Here is a 19,402-nt window from a genome sequence, read left to right on the forward strand (position 1 = left end):
GTGGCGAGAGGTACGAGAGAGAAGCACACCCTTCGACGGGTGTAGGTGAAGAGAATTTTTCTCCATCACAAATTGTCCAAATATTGTCTATTGGAAGGGATGGAATTTAGTGGGGATGAACTAGGTGGTGCTGGACAGGACAGGGTTGGCTTTGTACTTATTTAAAGTTAAGGGTTGTAATAAGAAATTTAACACAGTAAACAATATAATAATATTTTTGACATGTGATAAATTGAACATATGTCAAACATTTTTTTGAAGAATATTTTGTCTGCAGATAAGTGCTTTTCCACAATTCACAGGATACATAATCCATTCGTTGTACGTTATTGGTCTCAGGAATTTGGGGGGAGGGGGCATAGGTAAATTGAGTCCCGTATACCTGAATTGAGAAGGGTCAAAATATTTAGATTGCCGAATTGAGTCCCGGGCATTGTAATCTTTCTAATTACCTTTTAATAGCTTTTTAATTTGTAAGTATTTGTGAGTATATTTAGTAATATTGTTATTACCTGGAATGGAGGAATGGAATGATTTTATTGGTTATGTATTTAGGGTAATTAAAAATATAAAAAGGAATGCTGCACAAAGTGCGATTTTTATGTATACGATACATATCGTATAGTACATATTTATCGATTTATATTGTAACGGTGCGAAAATCACTAACATTTTCGAATCACTAACATTTTGTTAACAGTCATAGGCAGAAGCGTTTGTTTCTCATGAATAGATAAATTTTTATTTCGTCCGTTTTAGGCCCGTGCCTATTTCCTCAATTTATCCATCTTCGGGAATTAAATTGGCTATTAGAAAGACGGATTATAAATTCTGGGACTCAACTAGGCTACTCCGATTTTGGGAGATTCTATTATTGGTCATTTTTCATCGAAGAAAATCTAAATGCAGTAAAACATCCTGAATTACTACGAAGTCAAATTATTACTATACTACAGCGTATTCAAATCACAATGAGGAGTAAGCTTAATAAATAACTGAGTGGCATGTTTAGAGAAGAAATAGGACATTAGGACTTAAGTAAACCTAAGCGAAGAAGGTACACAATAGATGCCTAAGTAGGTGATTCAGTGTTGATAATAATGAAGGTGACGCTTATAAACTATTTCATCATATGTTATAAAACAAAATGACCCTACCTGTAAGTAACTATACCCCAGTTTTCCATGGCTCCAGCACTAAAATCGGGAATGGCGAACTGATCCAATTTCTTTAAGTTGGTTAAATTGTATGGACTAGCAGTGTACGTATCAAACGCTTCTAAAATTTTCATACCATATTTTAAGGCTTCATTTCTGTCGTTAGATAAATCGGTTCTTGAACATACCCCAAAATTTGTACCTAAATTTGTACTTGACGTGCAATTAAATTTTGAAATTACGATGGCTATCAAGTATATAGACATCACCGGGGTTTTTTCAAAAACAGTTGTCGTAGTATTTCTATAAAATAAAAATTATTAACTAAAAAGGGATAGTTCCCTGGTAGGTGAGACAATAAAGCACTTACATCTGCCTTACCTCCGAAAAAAAACGACAAGACTGATATTAATAGTTCTTTTTGCATTCGATTTGTGAATGCGTCAGGAAACTTTGTGGCTCATAGCCATGGGATAATATTGAAAAACTGCATTTGTGCATACAAAAAATGGATTCTTAAAATGCATCTCAAACAGACAATAAAAAAATTCAGAACTCGTCAATTATCGAAGGAAATAAGTTCAATTTTGTAACTCGAAGGTTTTTGGAGTCGCTGAAAACGAATATGATGTTGGAAGTGATCTTCGGAGTACCTGGTGCCCAGGCTACCATATCTCGTCTTATGGAGTTTTCGGCAAATTCATTAAAAAATTAGTTAAACATCATTACTCGGGGGTTTTTGGGGTCGCTGAAAACGAATATGACGTCGGAAGTGATCTCCGGAGTACCTGGTGCCCAGTGCCGCGCCAGCACGTGTTAGCGCCTGTGTGCAAAACATTTAATGGCGCCCAAAAATACGGATTTTTGTTAAATCGTATCGTTAAATTAAATACTTTGAAAATAAATAATTATTTATTTTAACCAAACAAAAATAATTAAAAATTCTCATAATATGCAACAGGAAAATAAACTAAGTTAAAATAATTAGGTAAAAATAAATCTTTTTCGGAACAACATAAATAACTAACACTAAAGTTACAGGTAAACTTGAAAATAAATATCTATTTCAGAAAAAAATTACTTTTCGCGCCTTCCAGCATTTACTGGAATCATACTACAAACCTTATTGAAGGTGAACACACCGAATACGTGAACATCATGCGTGGAGTGAGGTAAAGCTGTATTTTGTACACTCTAATTTTCAATCTCTACTCTGAAATAATATTTATCGAAGCTTTGAACGAAACTGAAAAAGGAATTCTACTAAACGGGTACCTGCTAAATAACATCAGGTATGGAGATGACACCATAATATTTGGGGACAACCTAGAAGACCTACAAGTCCTTATGAACAAAATCACATATTACATTCGATAATATAAACGTAATGAAGACAAAGCTTATGATCATTAACAAGAAAAAGGTAACAGAAATTAACCAAACCCCTGTAGAAAGAGTGACGCACACAACTACCTCGGCACCATAATAAATGAAGAATGGACTAACAACCAAGAAATAAGAACGTGCATTGGAAAAGCGAAATCCACCTTCAACCGTATGCGGGATTTCTTCAAGAGTCTCAACCTCTCTTGGTATAAAAGTAAGAATGCTGTAATGCTACGTCTTCTCTGTCCTTTTGTGTTGAATCGTGGAACGAAGATATGTGCAGAGAATTGGAAGCTTTGAGATGTGGCTATACCGTAGAATTCTTAAAATCCCGTGGACTGACTGGGTCACAAATGAGAAGGTCCTCAGAAAAATGAAGAAGAACCGAGAGGTACTGATCACCATCAAATTTCAAAGTTAGAATACTTTGTACACATTATGCGAAATGATTACTCTCCCAAAGTGTGGAGAAATTGGCACCAAATAGCACAAGACAGATATGAGTGGAAAGCTCATGGGGAGTCCTTTGTCCAGGAGTGGATGCAAACAGGCTAAAGAAGAAGAAGATGCGAAATTAATCCAGATATGCCCCCTACAAGCCATCGTGCAAGGAAAAATATTTATGGAAAGCGAGGTCCAGCAAGAAAAAAACATCCTGGTTAAAATACCTCAGAGCCTGGTTCAACACAACATCTTTGCAGCTTTTCCGCTCTGTATAGCGTGGACATAGCTAAGATAAAGATTGCCATGGTGATCGCCAACATTAGTCACAAATAGGCACATAAAGAAGAAGAAACAGTTAATTCCATTAAAAGTATATATTTTAAAATTTTACAAACATCATTATTTAATTCTTTTAACAAAGGCTGAAGTTGTATAATTCACATCTAATTCGTTAAACAAATCGTCTCCTTTTTTAATATATAGATGATCATTAAATCTCAGTTTTTTCCAAATTTCTACACAAAAGTTTTAATTGTGAGTTTTCTGTACTGTCGTTCAATGGTAGGGGAGCCCAAGCGGGGATTTTTGCAGTTACTCGAGCGCGTCCGATTGTTATATGGAGAGAAACATGGTACACTGCAGATGTACCTCTACCATATATTGGCTCTTAACACAGGGGAGTTCGTTAAGAGGGGCCCGAAAAAAAAAATCTATCCTTAAAAAAACTCGAAATTGTCAGATTAAGATAAGGTAAGTTACGTACATGCAAAAGAGTGTATATTTCAAAAATCTGACGATTTGAGCCAGGCGTAAGGAAATGGGCGAGTCCCAAAGTTTCACAAGAAAAAAGTGAATATTTCGCGAAATGAATAACATATCGAAAAACTAAAAAATATGTGCTCAATATTTTTTAAAAATCTATCGAATGATACCAAACACGACTTCCCAAAGAGAGGGGTGGGGGGTAAATCAAATATTTTAAATACGAATCCCGCGATATTTCGCGAAATTAACATCAGATCGAAAAACTGTAAAATACACTTATTTAATATTTTTAAAAAATCTATCGAATGACACCAAACAAGACCCCCACGGAGGTGGGGTGGGGGGTTACTTTAAAATCTTAAATAGAAGCCCCATTTTTTATTGCAGATTTGGATTCCTTACGAAAAAATAATTAACTTTTATTCGAAACATTTTTTCGAATTATGCATAGATGGCGTTATAATCGGAAAAAACGATTAGTAGGAAATGGAAAATTAAATTAAAAAATGGCAAGCGCCCACTAAAACGGAAAATGTTACTTAACTTTTTTGGTTTTAGTACCTACTCTTCACAACCCAATAGGTCTCCAAAGCGCTCGAGTGACTGCACATTTAGCATACTTTGCTCCCCTACCACAAGTTACATAAAAATTTGAAAGAATTAACATGATTTTCCAATATGAAAATTTTTCATTTACTGACATTATTGCTTGCTCGAGAACACAATGAAAGAAATTAACTTTGTATGACATTTTAGGATCCAAAATCGGTTCGTCTTTATGTTCGTAATCGAACTGTCAGCTTTTTTCAGAAATCGTAACTGTGTGGCTGGTTGATAACTGGACTCCACATCCAGTTTCTCTGCAGTTTCATTTTTGCTGTAGTAATAACATCATTTTTGATATCTGTTCGAAACTCGAGCAACAATTGTTTATCTCTTGTAAAGCATTTAAGGCCAGCTGCATATTCATTGTTTTTGATTGAAAAATTTTGCTAACGAAGTTAACTTTCATCAGAACTACACCATAGGTATGTAGACTGAACAACAGAGCTTGATAACTTGACTGCTAAACATCTAGCTTAATAATTTCAATCACGATCTTTATCCTAATGCGTTATATAATATAAAGCATAATAAATTTCTGACAAATTTTTGTACAATGGCTTTGAAGCATCAATTCTGCTGGACCAGCGTGTATTAGATAAATGCTTTAAAGCCAGACTAGATAAGTGCTATTTTGATCCACCTAAAATTTTTGTGAAAACTCTAATGGCGCCCCTTAATTGAAGAGGTGGATTTCAAAAGGGCTTAAGTTATTTTTTTCACATTTTGAGGTTTTAGTTGTATCTGATTCTAGAGCATCATTTCTAACATTAGAAAAACAATTCATGCCATAACAGCTTAAATCAAGAATACTATACAGATTACAAATCAGTAATGTTTTCCAAAAGTGCTTTAGTCATGCCTTCTTCTATGCAGTTGTCTGTTGTCTCCCACATGAATTTTCCAAAAGTGCTTAAGTCACTGACCTAAGGTCGTTTTGAAAAAAAAAATATGTTAAACTTCTTAAAAGCCATGATTTTATGTTCAAATCTTACTTTAAATTGTCTTGAAACAAGAATTTGAACCTGCAAATTACATGAGCGATTCTATTCCAAAGTAACATTTAATTATATTCTTAAACATAGAAAAAATTCGTTCCTGAAAAATTTACTTTTTTGACTTAAGACCTTTTGGAATCCACCTCTTCAATTGCTGGCGCCTGTGTGCGCCGCACACATTGCACACGTGGACGGTGCGGCCTTGCTGGTGCCCAGGGTACCATATGTTTACCTCGTCTTCTGAAGTTTTCGCCAAATTCATTAAGAAATTAGTCAAACATCATTATTTGGGGATGTTGGGGTCACTGAAAACGAATATGACGTCGGAAGTGATCTCCGGAGTACTTGGTGCCCAGGGTACCACTATTTACCTCGTTTTCTGTAATTTTCGGCAAATTCATTAAAAAAATAGTAAAAACTCATTACTTAGGGTTTTTGGGCTCGCTGAAATAACAGTGAAAATTACCTCCAAAGTACTTATTCTGCAACTACAGAATATCAAATTCATTATACTGGCTAATTCAGGCATTTGAGTCATTTTTATGAGAATTAACGATTTATCCATTAATTCTCATCCCCACTGTGTTGGATCCAAACTGTCTTCACCTTCTCCATACAACCAACTTTGGACTTGAAAGTAAATCCTTTTTAAATGTTGGGTGAAGGCATCTACACTACAGTAGATTCTGTGCCTTGGTTACTATTACAGATCTACAAAGAATTTTAAATAAGGTGGTTGCAACAAGTGAAGAATTTGGTCTGTCACTAAACATAAAGAAAACGAAATTCATGGTTATATCAAAAAAAAAATATTAGAGACATCAATCTACACGTAAATAATAAGAGGATAGAACGAGTTCAGAATTATAACTATTTAGGGACGAACATTAGTGAAACAAACGATTATACCAAGGAAATCCGAATTAGAATAGAAAAGGCTAGAAGTGCATTCACTAATATGAAACAAATATTGTGTAGTAGAGACCTCAGCCTAGATCTTAGAAAGCGAGTACTAAAATGTTATGTATTTTCTGTTCTTTTGTATGGTGTGAAGACATGGACTCTCAATAAACAATGCCTCATAGATTGGAAGCATTTGAGATGTGGACGTGGACGTATCGAAGAATGCTGAGAATCTCCTGGACAGACAGAATAACCAATGAGGAAGTACTAAAGAGAATACAGAACAGCAGGGAGATACTGGATTCCATCAAAATAAGAAAACTTCAATACTTGGGTCATATAACACGTGGTGACAGATATGAACTCCTAAAATTAATTATGCAGGGAAAGATTCAAGGAAGGCGCAGCATAGGTAGGACAAACATGTCCTGGCTGCGAAATCTCAGAGAATAGTTTGGATGCAGCTCAACTGAACTCTTTCGGGCTGTAGTGTCGAAAGTGAGAATAGCAATGATGATTGCCAACCTTCGTCGCGGAGATGGCACGTAAAGAAGAAGTGCCTTGGTGTTAAAATGGCCAATGTCAAGATTTTTGAGTTTTGTTTTGTCAATATTAAATTTTAAATAAAGTTGTACAAAAAAGTAAAATATTGACATTGAGCTTTTAGTACCACACATATATATTTTAAGCGGGAGATCGTCTTTTACTTTCTTTATTCTCTCTTTCTTTCATATGCAGTGGTACCATCGATTTTATACAGATTCATCAAAGCTACCAATATAATTTAAAGCGCCAATTAAAAAAAAAATGTGTTACTTTTTAAAGATATCAAATGAAACTCTATGACGTAGAGCAGAGGTCGACAACGTTTTTAATGTAAAGAGTGAAATACTAAATTAAAAATTCATGGCGGGCGCCAACTATTTTTTGACCTAACAAATATATAAATATAAACGTATAAAAAATATACGTTTTGAATTTCTTGTCTAAATTAACAATAGTTTAAGGGCGCATTAAAATTTATTGAAGGGCGCAGAGGCGCCCGCGGGCGCCGCGTTGCCGACCTCTGACGTAGAGGTTGCTCAGAAGATCGTTTTCGATATTCAATACGTTCTCAGCGAACACAAAAACTCCCAAGTTACAAGTTTTGACTAATTATTTATCGAAACTATCGAAAATTAGGAGAAGAGATTAACAGTAGGTACGCTGGGCACCAGGTATTCCAGAGATCACTTCCGATGTCATATTCGTCTTCAGCGGCCGTAAGTAATGTTTTTTGACTAATTTTTTAATAAACTTGCCGAAAACTCCAGAAGACGAGGTAAACAGTAGGTACCCTGGGCACCAGGTACTCCAGAGATCATTTACGACGTCACATTCGTTTTTAGCGACCCCAAAAACCCCCCGAATAACAAAATTGAACTCATTTTCGCCAAAAATTGACGAGTTCTGCATTTTTTTTAGAAATTCAAAGTCAAAAAGAAATTCTTACACCAACCAGATACAAAAAGAAACAATGGATGACGGAGGAAATCTTAGATTTAATGGAAGAAAGACGTCAGCAAAAAAACAAAGATAATCAGATGTACCAAATTGTGGATAACCAAATAAAATCCAAAATTAAACAGGCTAAAGAACAGTGGTTAAAAGAACAATGCGCAGAAATAGAAGAACACCAGAAAAGACATGATAATTTTAGCACACATAAAAAAATTAAGGAATTAACGCAGATCAACAGAAAAAGAAAACAGGCAATACTAAAAGATACAGATGGGAAACTTGTGTTGAGTACTAACGAAAAATTAAAGAGATGGACAGAATACATAAATGAATTGTTCAAAGACAATAGAACAGAGCAGATGGAAGTCGAAGTAGAAGATGATACGGTTTTGAAGATATTAAAAGAAGAAATTAAATCGGCATTAAAAAACAGCAAAAATGGTAAAGCAGTAGGTCCAGACCAAATCCCAGTAGAAAGCTTAAAATGTATAAATGATGAAACCTTAGACATTATCGTAGACTCGTTTAACACAGTGTACAAAACAGGAAACATACCAAAACAATGGTTACTCTCAACCTTTTGTGCTATCCCTAAAAATACAAACGCTAAAGATTGCAGTGAATACAGAACAATATCATTAATAAGTCACATTCTCAAATTATTCTTGAAAATAATACATGGTCGTATAAACAAAAAACTAGAAGAAGGAATAGATGATAGTCAGTTTGGGTTCAGAAACGGACTAGGAACCAGAGAGGCGTTATTTGCTTTTAATGTGTTAGCTCAAAGATGCATGGACATGAATGTGGATGTGCATGTTTGTTACGTTGACTTTGAGAAGGCTTTTGACAAAGTAAGACATGAAAAATAAGTCCAAATTCTAAAGACAAAAAACATAGACAAAAGGGACTTACGAATAATAACAAACCTTTACTGGAATCAAAGAGCACAAATTGTAATAGATAACGAACCCAGTCCAGAAATTGAAATCAGGAGAGGAGTTCGGCAGGGATGTATTATGTCTCCATTACTCTGTAATGCATATAGTGAAGCCATTTTTGAAGAAGCATTGCTATCTCAAAGTGAAGGAATAATAATTAACGGAAGATCTATCAACAACATAAGATATGCAGATGACACCGTGATTATAGCAAGCTCTGCTGAACAACTCCAACTACTACTGAACAAAACAAACAATTTCTGTAAAGAATATGGACTAAAAATGAATATAAAAAAGACCAAATACATGATAATAACTAAGAAAACAAACATACAAACAAGCATATATTTGGGAAATGTACCAATAGAAAGGGTTGATAAATACAAATACCTAGGAACCTGGATTTCAGAGAAAAATGATCAAACAACAGAAATAAGGACCAGGATAGAAATAGCAAGAAATGCGTTTGTAAAAATGAAAACAGTTCTCTGCAATAAAGACCTTAGCTTAGAACTGAGAGCAAGAGCTTTGAGATGTTACGTGTTCTCGATACTACAATATGGACTTGAAAGCTGGACATTAAAGCAAGAACACATAAATAAGCTACAGTCATTTGAAATGTGGTGTTACAGAAGAATGCTTAGAATAGCATGGACACAGAGGAAAACGAACACGGAAGTACTGCGAGAAATGGGTAAAGAATGCGAAATAATAAACACAATAAAAATAAGAAAGTTACAATATCTGGGACACGTAATGAGGGGACCGCGATATGAAATGCTAAGACTGATAATACAGGGAAAGATAAGAGGCGGAAGGAGTATAGGAAGAAGGAGAGTGTCATGGTTAAAGAATTTAAGGGACTGGTTTAGATGCAGTTCTATAGAACTCTTTAGAGCAGCGGTGGATAGAGTAAATATAGTGATGATGATATCCAACCTCCGATTAGGAGACGGCACTTGAAGAAGAAGAAGAAGCATTTTTTTTATTGTCTATTTGAGATGCACTTTCAGAATGCATTTTTTGTATGCACAAATGCTGTTTTTCAATATTATCTAATGGATATGCTATGAGTCACAAAGTTTCCTGGCGCATTCACGAATCGAATGCAAAAAGAATTATTAAGATCCGTCTAGTTGTTTTTTTTTCGTAGGTTCAGTGCCTTATTGCTTCAACTATGGGTTGGCTGTATACCATATAGGTAAATAAACTCTAACATTGAAGTAAAACAACTTTTAAGTAGTAGGTATAATTTTTAATAAAATGCTAAAAAATCCCAATGAATTGCTTAAAAATGTTCAGAACGAACGTTATCGAACATATCACTCCATCATCAGTGAACTCGTATACTTGTTCACTAGCCCCAGAACCAAACAATGGTTAAGCTTTTAATTCATTCTACATTCTAAACTAAACTAGTAAAATTGAAATGGCTTAACGCCGATGTTAGTGGATAACCTCTGGGAACATGATGAAACTAACACCGATGAAACACTAACATCGGCGTTAAGCCATTTCAATTTTACTGCTTTAGAATGTGGATTGAATTAAAATTATAACCATTGTTTGGTTCTGGGGCTAGTTAGCAAGTATACGAGTTCACTGATGATGGACTGATAGGTCCGAAAACGTTCGTTCTGAACATTATTATGCAATCCATTGGAATTTTTTAACATTTTATTAAATTATACCTACTACTTAGAAGTCGTTTTACTTCGATGTTAGAGTTTATTTAAAATTATTAAGTTGTCAGCAATTATCAATGCAAGTAAACAATTATCATTTCACTAGCGGCAATTTCCAATTTAAATAAATGATTGGATTTGGTTTATTCTAATCGAAGAGACAGTACCTAACTGTTTTTCTTCGAAAATGTTTGAGGTTTATAAAAAACTTTCGTTTGAATAATAAATGTAAGACGCAGAATGAAAACTTTATAGATTTTTTGGATCGTTATAACATTATGCAAAATGAAAAACTATTCTAAAGTCCAATAGACATTTATTCTTTTTCTCATGAGCATCTTTCAGTGCGTCACAGTTTTTCGATTTCTTTCTAACGCATTAAATTGTATGTGACAGAAAAAAAGGCACGTCGGTGATTACAGACATGTATAACATTTATTCTAGTTGTCGATAGATGGCACTATAATCGAAAAAAAATATTTACGAATTATATAATATATATACCAATATAATCTGTACAATTTATAAGACTATACAAATCAAAGAAAATACCATTTTATAAATGCAATAAACACAATTGATTTGTTTTTATGCCAAATTGCAAATAAAATGTGAACTGTCAGATTTAACTAAAATGTCATGTTAGAATAAATGTTATAAATGTGTATTATCACGGACTTACCTTTTTTCTATCATTTGTGACACACTGAAAAATGCTCATGAAAAGGACCATATCCTAAATACTTACGTTGCTTGTACTACTGCCTGCGACTGGGATGGTGTATTTGACTTAGCATTGAATTCCGAGGGATGGGTTAGAGTCAACTGAAAAGTTGCTTTCAATCCTGGTTCGTCAAAACAAGGAAATGCTCTTCTAGCAGAAGTTGCCTGAAATTGCGTTGTAGCCAGATACTCTTTAGTACCGTTAATAATATAGTCACTTCTATAAAATCCCCTCATGTTAACTTTTTCTAAACTTGCATTAAACTTAATATTGAGCTTGTAGATCGCATTAGCATTTAGGGTACTGTTTAAAAATATAGAGATCGTTTCCAGGTTTGGGTTGAGTGTATAATTGTGTATCACAATAGACGAATCAGTAAAGGTTATGCTAACGATGTTTACAAGTGAGTGCAATTGAACAACATTCGTTGCGTTAATAACACTCAAAGTTATATCAACAGTTCCGTCATAATTTGTACTACCTCCAGATAAAGCCTCCAAGGGAACTGTTAAGCCGACATCATAGTGTGTGGGAATAACTGGTGATGATAACAAGTACTTGTTACTGGAGATTTCTGCTTCTTCAGTCGCTCTTTGTACGGGAAATAGATCTGGATCTGTATCTGAAGAAGCCAGATCTGGATTTGAAGCCGTTGCTGAAGCAAGTATGGATAAGAGAAGTATTACCCACATGCTGCATCTGAAATGCGATAAAAATATAGCGTTAGTCTTGTTGAAGATATGAAAGTAGTCAAACGTACAATACACAGATAAATATGAAAAACGTTATTTAGACTCGAAAAATATAATCTCAATCTATTAGTTTTAGTTTTAAAATGGTTTAACCCATTGGGCGTGTCCATTAACAAGTTCAAACAAGAAAAAAAAAACGTTATCGCTAATAAGGCATAAAATACAATTCAAACAAACAAGATTTGATCTAAACACAAGAAAAAACAAACTAAAAAATCCGAGACTGCATACATACAAAAAACGGTTTTAGTTGTTAAAGATATTCAAAATTTATCTACTCGTTCAATAGTAGGTAACAGTATATATTATTAAGATCACTTTATCACTTTTTCTCTTTTCTCGATTATTAGTTTTTATTGTATAGTATATAAATTATTGTAATCACTGAATATACAGGTAGTGAAAAAATAATCCTAGTAATTAAATAAATGAATAATTTACGCGATTATACAAGTAACTGTTATCCAAAAATATTCAAAAATTGAACGAAATAGCTCTATCTTGTATAATATATATAAATAGCAATAGTGAATCAACTTTATGTAATAATTTAAAACTAAAATTATTCTCTCAATGATACATCTTACATTTTACAGCTTTGGCTATGAACTTTATTAGTACATCATACACTTTTAGATTATTTCTTGCTAAAAATGTCGTGAGATTAAATATATATATATAATCGGTTCATAACGTTCTACGACGTCTTCCGATTCCCAATCGCCATTGCTCTCGATCGTAGCACATGTCTTCGTTCAAGCCTCTTTCTCCGATTTCCCTATGGATTCCTTCTATCCAGCTTTTCCTACGTCTTCCTCTCTTCCGCCGTCCTTTTGGTGCCCATCGTAGCACTTGCTTGGGTAATCTGTCTTCTTCCATACGTTGTACGTGGCCAAACCATCTTAGTTGCTTTGTTTTTATATCGTCCATTATTGTATGCTTTACATCCATTATCTCCAATATTCTTGTATTTCTGATTTTTTGTATTCTTGATATACCAGCAGATCTTCTCCAGAAGTCCATTTCAGTTGTTCTGAGCATATTTTCGGATTTTTCTTTAAGTGGCCAAACTTCGCTGCTGTATGTTATAATGCTCTTAACAATGCTGTTATAGATGTTACGTTTATTTTCTTTGGAGATACTTTAGTCCCATAGGATTTTGTTCAATAATGCGATAGCTTTCCTTCCTTGTGTGCACCTTTCTTGGATATTCTTGTCCAACGTTCCATCTTGTGTAATTGTAAGACCCAAGTATTTATATTCCTGAGATTAAATGATGTGTGTTTATATATTACTAATAAATGCAAACTAAACATTTTCTGGTGCTTTTGGTTCTATTAGAAATGATGGTATCTACATACATGAAACATATTATGAATAAAAACAGTCATTTTATAATATTTTATGATGTAGCTTCGTATGATTAGTTATAATAAATATGATGTAATATAATAAATATATGACGTAGGTACTATGTATTATGATGCACCACATTAAGGTATTTTTGTATCTTTGTTTGTACAATATTAGGTCTTCATTATTTTTATCTTTATGAATATTTGCACTGTTTATATCATCGGATTAAAAACACTTTTGGTATTTTGATTACAGAAGTTTTGTTACCAAACGGAATCATTTGAATACACTGATATTTTTGATTTTTTATGAACATATATTTGCCGCTATCAGCATACACCATAAATAATAAATCATAAATTTTGGTTTCTTTAGTTTTAAAGTTGAGACCTTGTTCATGACTCTCTTTTCGTATATTAGCAAGTAGTCCCTCTAGAACTTGCATAATATTATGTGATGTGATTATTATTGTGTAGTCTGCATATTTAAAATTATTTAGACGTTGTCCATTATCAGCACGTTCTCATCAATGTCTTCCAGTGCTATTCTTTGTCCACGATGCAGGTTGCTGGTTATTCTTAGATCTCTGCCATCGATGTTATTTCTCCTTACTATAGATATTATTTTATTGTATTTATCTATTAAAATCGGCAGCTCGCTTGTTCCTAATCATATTTTCCTGTCGCCAGGGGGGTACAACGGCCTCCTGTATTCAGATGGACTTAACCAAGTTTTTTTTATGCATTTTGACCTGTAGAACACGAATTTTTTGGGTAACAGTTGATCCGCATATCGATAAGATTGTTATAAACCAAGAAGTTGAGGAATCACATAAGAGCGATTTCTCGCAAAACAAAACATTTTTTTGTATTTTTGGGCCATTCTAACCAAAAAATGTTCCTACAAATTTTTTCGTAGGATGCATAGTTTTCGAGATAAACGCGATTAAACTTTCAAAAAATCGAAAAATTGCAATTTTTGAACCCGAATAGCTTTTGATTAAAAAATAAAATAGCAATTCTGCTTACCGCATTTGAAAGTTCAAGTCAAATTATATCGGTTTTAATTATTTGTATCGCTAAAAATTTATTATTTTATTGTTAAAAAAAGCTATAAACATCTAGTGCTTGAGTGATGTTTTCAATGATTTCTCATTTAAAATCGACCGAGTAGGTAGAAGAGGTAAAAGTGCGAGCGGAGCTATTTCTACGTAGCATGCATTAAAACGCATGTATTAGGCACGGGAAACACTATGTGTTTATAGCTTTTTTTAACAATCAAAAAATAAATTTTTAGCAATGCAAATATTCAAAACAGATATTATTTGACTCAAAATTTTAAAGGCGGTAAGCAGAATTGCTATTTTATTTTTTATTCAAAGGTTATTCGGGTTCAAAAATTGCAATTTTTCGATTTTTTGAAAGTTCAACCGCGTTTATCTCAAAAACTATGCATCCTACGAAAAAACTTGCATTAACATTTTTTGGTTAGAATGACCCAAAAAATACAAAAAAATGTTTTGTTTTGCGAGAAATCGCTGTTATGTAATTCCTCAACTTCTTTGTTTATAACAATCTTATCGACATCCGGATCAACTGTTACCCAAAAAATTCGTGTTCTACGGGCCAAAATACATAAAAAAACTTGGGTAAGTCCATTTGAATTAAGAAGGCCGTTGTAACCCCCCTGGCGACAGGACTAAGCGGTAGGATTCACGAACAGCGGGCAGAGGGTGTTAAAAATCCCCGGTATGTAGGAGGCTAATAAAAACGACGAACGCTGCACATAATTACATATAATGTAAGAACCTTATCTAAAGATGAGAAAATGACGGAACTGCAAGAAGAACTCAAACATGTGAAATAAGATATTATAGGAATTTGCGAAGTCAAAAGAAGAGGTGAAGATCAGGTCAAACTAAAATCAGGCAACATATTTCACTATAAAGGCGAAATATGGTCTTAGTCAAAGCCCGAAATAAATTACAGTTTCGGCCTTTGACTAGTCAAACCTAAGTTGGTCAGGCAAAGGTCGGAAGTTAATTTTATGAAATCGGGGTTTGACTAGTCAGCTATTCAAATGTCGTTAATTTGTTAGTTTGATAAAACGTCATTTTTTAATTTCAATGTTAATTATTTTTATATTGTCGTAATTAAAAAAAAATTAGTGTTTATTCTCACATGTTGAGGCATTATGGCATTTAGAATTGCACAATATGTTATAGACCTTTTACACTTTTTTGAAGAGCATTTCTTATTGCATTTCCTTCTTTCATCTTATTGCAAAGACCTTCAATCGCCTTTCCTTTATTTATTTTAATCTTTTTTGTCTGTGGACAACGTTTATTATTCTAATTAGAAAATAAGCCACAATTTACCTTGAAAAATGATTTTATTAACGTTTCGACTTTTACTTCGGACGTCGTTGTCAAAATACAAAATATTAATAAATTAAACGAACATGTTGTTGCTTACTAAAAAAATTCTTCTAATAATTTAATTTAATCTGACTCATTCATATCGGCAATTCCGACATATATCATATATTATGCATTTTAAAGTACAAGACTTTAAAATGATATTGCCAATATTTATGAGTTGCGTTCCTGGGACGCCTTTATTGAAAGATAGTTCATTCGATTACATGAAATCATTTTAACTCAAGAATATCCGTAAAAAAATGATAGCATGTGATCTGTCTTTTAAAAGACAACCACATGCAATAGTGACAGTAAAATTTTCATGTTCGTGATTCCATAGTAAATCACGCGGAAAAACCAGGAAAAAACCTCATGATACTATCCCGACATTGTAAGTAGCTGGTCTTACATTGAGTTTACTCTCAAAACTAACACCAAATTCCGATTTTATAATATGTGGGTGTTATTTTAAATTATAAATAATAATATTAATAATACATAGATAAATAAATAATACTAAATTATAAATTATGTACTATCTTCGATATGTTATTGTCTTACTAATGGCATTTTCTTTCTATTCACTTCCTCTTTTAATATGGGTAACCACAACCTACTGCATTCTGCCGAGATATAACAATACCTATCTTTTATTATTTCTCTTTTGAGTATAAAAATACCTATCCCCAGCTTTGATAGAGCTAAATTAGATGCTCGAAATATTTTGGGTATCATACAAGATAAAACAATTGACGGTTTATATATAGAGTTGGTACGGAACACGAAACAATAAACACACTTTTTTCAAGAAATCAAATAAGAGAATGCAAAGAGATTTTTTTAATTTCGAAGATGTTCCAGACGTTAAGCTGTCTCTAAGAGAAATTAGTACAAAAGATTCTAAATTTGGAGGACAAGGCTTTATAAAATGCTACTGCAATAATGCTCACAACATCTGAGAATAAATACTACTTTTTTATTTTAATTACGACAATATAAAAATAATAAATATTAAAATTAAAAAATGACGTTTTATTAAACCTAACCTAATAAATTACGACATTTAAATATCTGATCGGGGTTTGACTAACCAAACCCCGATTTCATAAAATTAAATTTCGACCTTTGCCTGACCAACTTAGTCTCTCCTAGGTTTGACTAGTCAAAGGCCGAAACTGTAATTTATTTCGGGCTTTGACTAAGACCGTCAGTCAGACCTGAGGATTGCTTATAGTCAAACCTAGGAGTGCCTGAAATTCGGGCTTTGACTATAACATATATATAAATCTAAGACTAAATTAAAGATAAAATCTGAAAATAATCCAGGTATACGTCCCCAACCAGCAGTTACGAAGATGAAATTGTTGAAGCCTTCTATGAGGAAATTGAAACAACAAAAAAACAGGAATCGCTTATTACAATCTGATAATCGGAGATTTTAACGGCAAACTCGGATGGAAAAAGGACGAACAAGAAGTGGCAATCGGAGATTTTGGAATCGGAGTAAGAAACGAAAAAGGAGAAATGCTTACTTACTTTCTACTGTAATACAAATGTATGCAATGAGCACTTTTATATATGGTTTGAAAAATTTAATTTTTTTATTATTTTAAATAAAAGCGTAGCAACTTCAAGACTCTCTGAAAATTTCAGATTGATCGGAATAAAAAATTAAATTACCAGAGATACAGCATGTTGAATATCCCTACTTTCGACACGCTTTTCCGCGATTTCGCGCCAGCACGCTTGAGAGTAGTGAGAAACGTTCAGCAACTGTTCTCCTTCTCTTTTTTAGATTACTCCGCTATTCAAAAAACATATTTCGATGTGCATCACTTTTCGTGAGGTAACGCTGTCCAGATATATTTGTTTTTATAATTAGTTTTTGTTTAGAAATAATAAATATGTTGATTTTCACGCTTTTGTTACAAAGAATTTCGTTTTTTGACTTACGAGTGATACCAAGAACTCAAAAACCTCCTCAAAAACTCATGAGCTAATAAAATATTTTTCAATTTTTTGTTTCACATAATCCAGTAACGTGTTCTGATGTCCACTGCAAATTCACTTTTTTTGGAGGTGTCTAAAAATTTGCCACCGTTGGCGTAATTTTCAATATTTCTCCTTGAAATTTTTTTTGTATATTCTGTGAATTATACTTAATATGATTACTTAATTTAACAATAAAATAATTGTACCCTAGTTTAAAAAAAATCACAAAAATGTGCTTGGAATGTTGATCTCAAACCATATCATCCCCTTAAAGGCAACACTATATTAGTTTTTTGTAATTCTTAACATATCAACTGTTTTCAATGTTTTAGATGTTGTGTTTTGAAGATACCTAAATAAGCTCAGAGAAAGGTTATAGTTGAAAATAAAAAAATCTAAATTTTTCGATGTTAATATTTCTTTTTGGATTTTATTGTATTAACAATTATTTTATTAAACATTAATTTTTTTTAATTTTTAATAAAATTAATTATTTTACGGTAACGATTAATTTCATTTGGTGTGGTAATTAGAAGAATTTCCACGATTCTTTTCCCAAAATAAGGACCAATTTTATTTTGAGCGTAACTCGCTTAATTTTGATGCTAGAAACTTTTTTAAATTAGTTTTTAAATTTTTTAAATTATTTTAAAAAAGTTTTCATAAGTTTTCATTTTCCGAAAAGTGCTTAATTTTTTGGTTATTTCATGTTGAAATATTCGATTTGAAATTTCACGAATAAGAACCTATTTTTCATGAGCTTCAATATTGCTGCTACTGGGTCCACACACTTCATAAACACATCATTTTTTCGATTTTTTATGGTTTAAATTTTTGCCATGATTATTGTTTCGATAAAATACTTAATTTTTGAGTACTTATTTGCGAAGAACTGTGTTTTTTTGTTAAAAAATGAACATTTTCACTCGCAAATAACTCGAAACGTATTGACGTAGTGAAAAAACTCTATATAACAAAAAGAAAATTTATCCAATTCCGGATTTATCTTGCACGTATATTTTTTCACCCCCAAGAAGGGGTGGCTTTCACACCCAAGTAAAAGCAATCTTGGGTGCAAGTCCAATAATGAAGTTGAGGGTACCTAAATCCAAATTTTCAAGTAAATCCGTTGTGACGAGGAAAATTCAGCTCCAAACCGGTCATTTACTGGGCTAATAAAAAATTTTGTGGAGGTGTTGAAACCAAAAGTTTTCAGTGTTTCATAAATAGATAAAATGAATTTCCATCAAGTAACCGTGGAATCTATCACTTATTTAAAAATTTCAATAGTTAAAACTACTTCTATATTTCTGTTTCTACATAGACCGCCAATGTGTAATAAAAGGTTATAAACCGTGACAAAAAATAGGCTAAATAAATCAGACGCAGACATTAATAAAAGCTTTACTTACTTAGTTGATAACAACACGAGTGTAGACTGCAGATAAATCACGAATTAAAAAGATTTTGTTGTATTTTATCTTATCAGAAAATGATAATGTTAAATAAAGCTTTAGTAATACTTAATGCGGCGTGAATTTTTAATTAAGTTTTATGAGTTTAATTTTTATTGTGTTGGGGTATTATATGCTCTAATTTTGGCGTCAAAATTTGTTGTTAGCAAACACAGTACTTTACATACCTAAGCAAAAACTTGTAGAGAAACTTAGCTAAGGGAAACGTTGTTGAAAAAACTAACTGCTTCATAAGACGCAGTCTCAATATGCTCTTGTTCCCTCTGACTGCTTCTCTTTCTCTTTCCATCGGGCATCCAGAT

General features: G+C 33.0%; 1 protein-coding gene across 1 annotated transcript in view; it reads right to left on the reverse strand.

Annotated features, from left to right (window-relative positions):
- LOC114334545 (aminopeptidase N) overlaps positions 1-19,178 on the reverse strand; it is an 85,914-nt gene extending 66,736 nt beyond the window's left edge. The window contains exons 1-3 of the mRNA XM_028284610.2: positions 19,038-19,178; positions 11,131-11,805; positions 1,158-1,460 (exon numbers count right to left, since the gene is read on the reverse strand). Coding sequence (XP_028140411.1) covers positions 1,158-1,460; positions 11,131-11,798 — 971 coding nt within the window. The 5' untranslated portion in view covers positions 11,799-11,805; positions 19,038-19,178. The remainder of the gene's footprint in view (positions 1-1,157; positions 1,461-11,130; positions 11,806-19,037) is intronic.
- Between the last annotated feature and the right edge of the window lie 224 nt (positions 19,179-19,402).

The sequence above is a fragment of the Diabrotica virgifera genome, chromosome 7, assembly GCF_917563875.1.
Source record: "Diabrotica virgifera virgifera chromosome 7, PGI_DIABVI_V3a".
Lineage (NCBI taxonomy): Eukaryota > Metazoa > Arthropoda > Insecta > Coleoptera > Chrysomelidae > Diabrotica > Diabrotica virgifera.